The 4,095-nt window shown below is 33.7% G+C and overlaps 1 protein-coding gene across 1 annotated transcript; it reads right to left on the minus strand.

Moving 5' to 3' along the window:
* Positions 1 to 2,110: 2,110 nt before the first annotated feature.
* Positions 2,111 to 3,734, minus strand: LOC111877419 (scopoletin glucosyltransferase). The gene has a single exon (XM_023873949.3). The coding sequence runs from the start codon at positions 3,586 to 3,588 to the stop codon at positions 2,161 to 2,163; it is 1,428 nt and encodes a 475-aa protein (XP_023729717.1). The 5' UTR covers positions 3,589 to 3,734; the 3' UTR covers positions 2,111 to 2,160.
* Positions 3,735 to 4,095: the final 361 nt, after the last annotated feature.

The raw sequence follows: 4,095 nt of genomic DNA on the forward strand, positions 1-4,095 counted from the left end.
TGGTGTTTGTCAGCCCCAAAAAGACTTTGATTGCATTAGTAACACTGAATGGATCACATTCGAAAGTAAGAAAAGTGTTACTCACCACTGGTGGAACTTAGTAGGAGCTCAAGGTAGCTGTGTTATCTCTTAAAAAATTTAGCACAGTGAAATTCTTTTAAATTTTTTTTAATTATAGTACATTTTTCCGGTATATTATCCCTAAAATATGACTGTTACAGACCTTCTACAAACTTGGGAGAGAAACAGAAACATAAAGAGAGTTAAAATAATAATAATAATATATTATTATTATTATTATTATTATTTTGTAAAAAATGCCAGAAAATTGGCTTTGGTTAATTTATCTTTTCACCTACCTATATCACTGCCTATCTCCATTGTTTCTGGGCACCATTGTTTTTCCCTTCACAACCAATTTTTTCAGGAAATCATCTTTTCCAACCACAAAACCTAAATATGAAATTCTAAAGTCAAAAACATTATGTTCAAGAACAAGGACATCACGTTGAGGAACACGATTCCATCTTAATCTTAGAAAATGATTATAGAGTACCATACATAAATCCATCATTTCTCCTACATATCGTTACTGCCAACGAGGCCTGTCCCCAGCGACGCTGCAACTCACAACAACTATATATTTTCAATTTTGAGAAAATTTCATTTATATCCTTAAAAAGTTTAAATATTACTTCTATATCCTTATAAATTTTATAATTACATATATATCCTTCTCAAACTATAAAACTCACACCTATATCCAAAATGATAATTTATGTAGGTTTAAATTAATCAAATATTAAAAAACTTATCCAAAAATTAAAATCCCGTATGTTTGTACTAAAATACCCTTCCCAAATTTTTAAACGGAATTAAAATTTTCAAAACTTAATGCCGCTAATTCTTCCTTATCGCAGGTATGAAACTGTCGACTAAACCTTGTGCTTCTTTTTCTTCATTGCTATATCTCTTATTCTTTAGATTAAGGCATTAAATTTTAAGGAATCGTTTCAAATTATTACATTAAAGTTCCTATTAAAGTTAGGAATTGTTTCAAATTGTAGCATTAAAGTTTCCATGTAATAGAAAGGAACAAGGATTGTTATACTGAAGAATCTTGAACGTCCAATTCTTCTTAAATAGCTACTAGTTCTCGTATTAAGGGTTCTAAATAATGGTACAAAAATTAACGATAATATTGATTTTCCTCTTAAATAACATTCACAGTTACATTCAATGTTGAAATTACTAGTGAATAATTCAAGAGAAACCAACCAATCACCGAAAATCAAGAGGAATAATTCAATTATGAACTCATGAAGATTGCAAAAGAAGAGGAGAATAACGACATGTTGGAGAAGAAGAGAAGAAATATGATTGAATTAAAAAAACTTGATATCCTAATTAAAATGGTTTATTCCTAACTATTAATTTGAGAAGGGTATTTTAGTAAAACATATGAAATTTTGATTTTTGGATAAGTTTTATGATATTAGATTAATTTAATCCTAATTAAATTATCACTTTGGATATATGTGTGAGTTTTATAGTTTGAGAAGGATATATATGTAATTATAAATTTTATAAGGATATAGAAGTAATATTTAAATTTCTTAAGGATATGAATGAAATTATCCCTTAAATTTTAAATAGAAATTCTATATCTAGAAAAAATAAAAATCAGGTAAGCAAATCAAAATACCATTGAGTAAACAGATTTGTTTATATCTTTATTTATAAAACGAATAGTCTACACCATATATATAAAAACTTCTATTACCATCTTTTTGTAATTAATTTTGAATTTACGTAAATATTCTTTTAAAACACAAGCTTTTAAAACATAAGTTTTGACTTTTAAGCGTTGCAACACGCAATGAGATGGTACCTACCCCAGAGAGTCTTTGATGAGCAACATTTGACTTCTTGAACTTTATAATTTTATACTTGATACTTGTTTTCTTTTATCAGATAACGTGTATACTAGTATATTTTATATAAATTAAATAAATTGTTTTCTTAATCACATAATTTATTCATGAAAATATATATATTTTCCTCTAGATGTAAACATATTTTACTTAATGTTACACTCAATCGTCAAATATATCATAAAAAGCTTATATATCAATCACTCATAACAATTTTTTTTTTTTTTTACGAATCGGACTTGAATGTTTTTATATCTTGAATGAAAGCATTTAAATCGGAGTATGATGATCCACCTTCTTTAACAGCTGCCGTCGCCTTTTCTTTCAGCACCTGAGCTCGCCTTCTCATTTCATCTCCTTCTTCACCACCCATCACCCTTGCCACCGCTTTCTCAATCGCCACCCTCTCCACACCGTCGCAGCTTGCAGTCGCACTCCACTCGACGTCCCCAATCGAAACCCCAATTTTCAAAACATCTGTCACCAGTTTCGCATTATAGAACTGCTCCGCCATCACCGGCCAAGCCACCATAGCCACACCACCGGTGACACCCTCCAACACGGAGTTCCACCCACAGTGGGTAACGAACCCGCCGACAGATTCATGGTCAAGAATCAAAACTTGAGGCGCCCACCCTTTAATTACCAACCCTTTTCCGTTCGCCGCCGTCCTTTCTTGAAATCCTTCCGGCAACCACTGTTCCTGTTCGTTCTTGATGACCCAAATGAAATATTCGTTGCATGCTTCAAGCCCCATAGCGATCTCGTAAACTTGAGAGCGAGTAACTTTCACAATCGTTCCAAAGCTTACGTAAACAACTGAATCAGGTGCCTTGGATTCCATCCATTTCAGACATTCGTGTTCATCAATGGATGATTTCTTCCCTCTTTCGGATTTATCTTCTGTGTTCCTGTTACATAACGAAACTGGTCCTATATGCCATCCTTTCCTGTTCATTACTTCACGATAATGGTGGACGTACTCCGGCTCAAGCTCGTAGAAGCTGTTAAAAATAACTCCATAACTTTTTACCTCTGCTTCCATGGCTTCAATCAACACCTTCAGGAAACCTTTAAAGGCTTCCGACTCAAAATGAGGCAGTTGCTTTCTAGTTAGCTTTATCTCATGGGGAAGATGAGGGACGATAAAAAGCTCCGAATCAGATTGAACATTTTTTGCATGGTCAATTAGTCCCACCGCGTTTGCAACACACTGTGGAAAGAACCCAGTTCCATTGAAAACGATTCTGGGGATGTTGAATTTGGCTGCGATTTCAGTACTCCATGGATAAAACATGTCTGCAACGATGCAATTCGGGTGGGATTCTCGAATAAATTGCTCGACGGGCTCCTGAAGCATTGAAATGGCTTCGAAGAAAGTGGATAAGAGCTCATCAGAAACGGGTTGATCGGGGTTCTCACTTCCTGCCGGTAAACCCAGTTCTGCGTCTTTGAATTGAATGATATGGAGCTCCATTTGGTGATCGTAGTTGATGGTTTTTTGGATTGATCGAGAGAAGCGAGGTGCGTTTGTTGGGGTGGTGATAATGGTGGTTTTTAGGCCGCGGGAGGCCAAGAGTACAGCCATGTCGGCCATCGGAATCGTGTGGCCGTAAGCCATGAAAGGGAAGAAGACTACATGACAGTTGGCCATCGCTGAATCTCTGTTGTGTTATCTTTTAGGGATGTTAATAGAAGACACGTTCAAATGAAAAACGTTTCCTTTTATAAGGAAATCTTTTTATTTTACTTTCATATTTGAACCTTCAAGAAATTATATTCACCCCAGTTTTTGTGCATAGATTCTGGTCAATATTGGCGTTTTCTTATAATCCTTTGGCATATTCTGACCCATAAAATCCGCGATCATCGTCTACAAATTTTATTTGTTTTCATATCTTAAATTTGATAAGAGCATTATATTTATACATTATACACGTATATATAAAATATCATAACCGATAATGAAATTAATCTTGGTAAATCATATCTATGAGAGTTTGTATAAGTTGATATTGCAGCTTTTTGTGTGAGAATAATAATTTATTTGCAAAACAGTTCAAAATATAATAGCATCCGTGTTTTGTTTTTTCTAACCGCAAAGACTTTATTAAAAAACAACAAAAAGCTAGAAACTTCAATACCTAAAATCTTGCTCTTC

This window comes from Lactuca sativa, chromosome 5, assembly GCF_002870075.4.
Source record: "Lactuca sativa cultivar Salinas chromosome 5, Lsat_Salinas_v11, whole genome shotgun sequence".
In the NCBI taxonomy this organism is placed as follows: domain Eukaryota; kingdom Viridiplantae; phylum Streptophyta; class Magnoliopsida; order Asterales; family Asteraceae; genus Lactuca; species Lactuca sativa.

Coding starts and splice junctions, on each gene's coding strand:
- LOC111877419 (XM_023873949.3), bottom strand. CDS start 3,588: ATGGCCAACTGTCATGTAGTCTTCTTCCCTTTCATGGCTTACGGCCAC.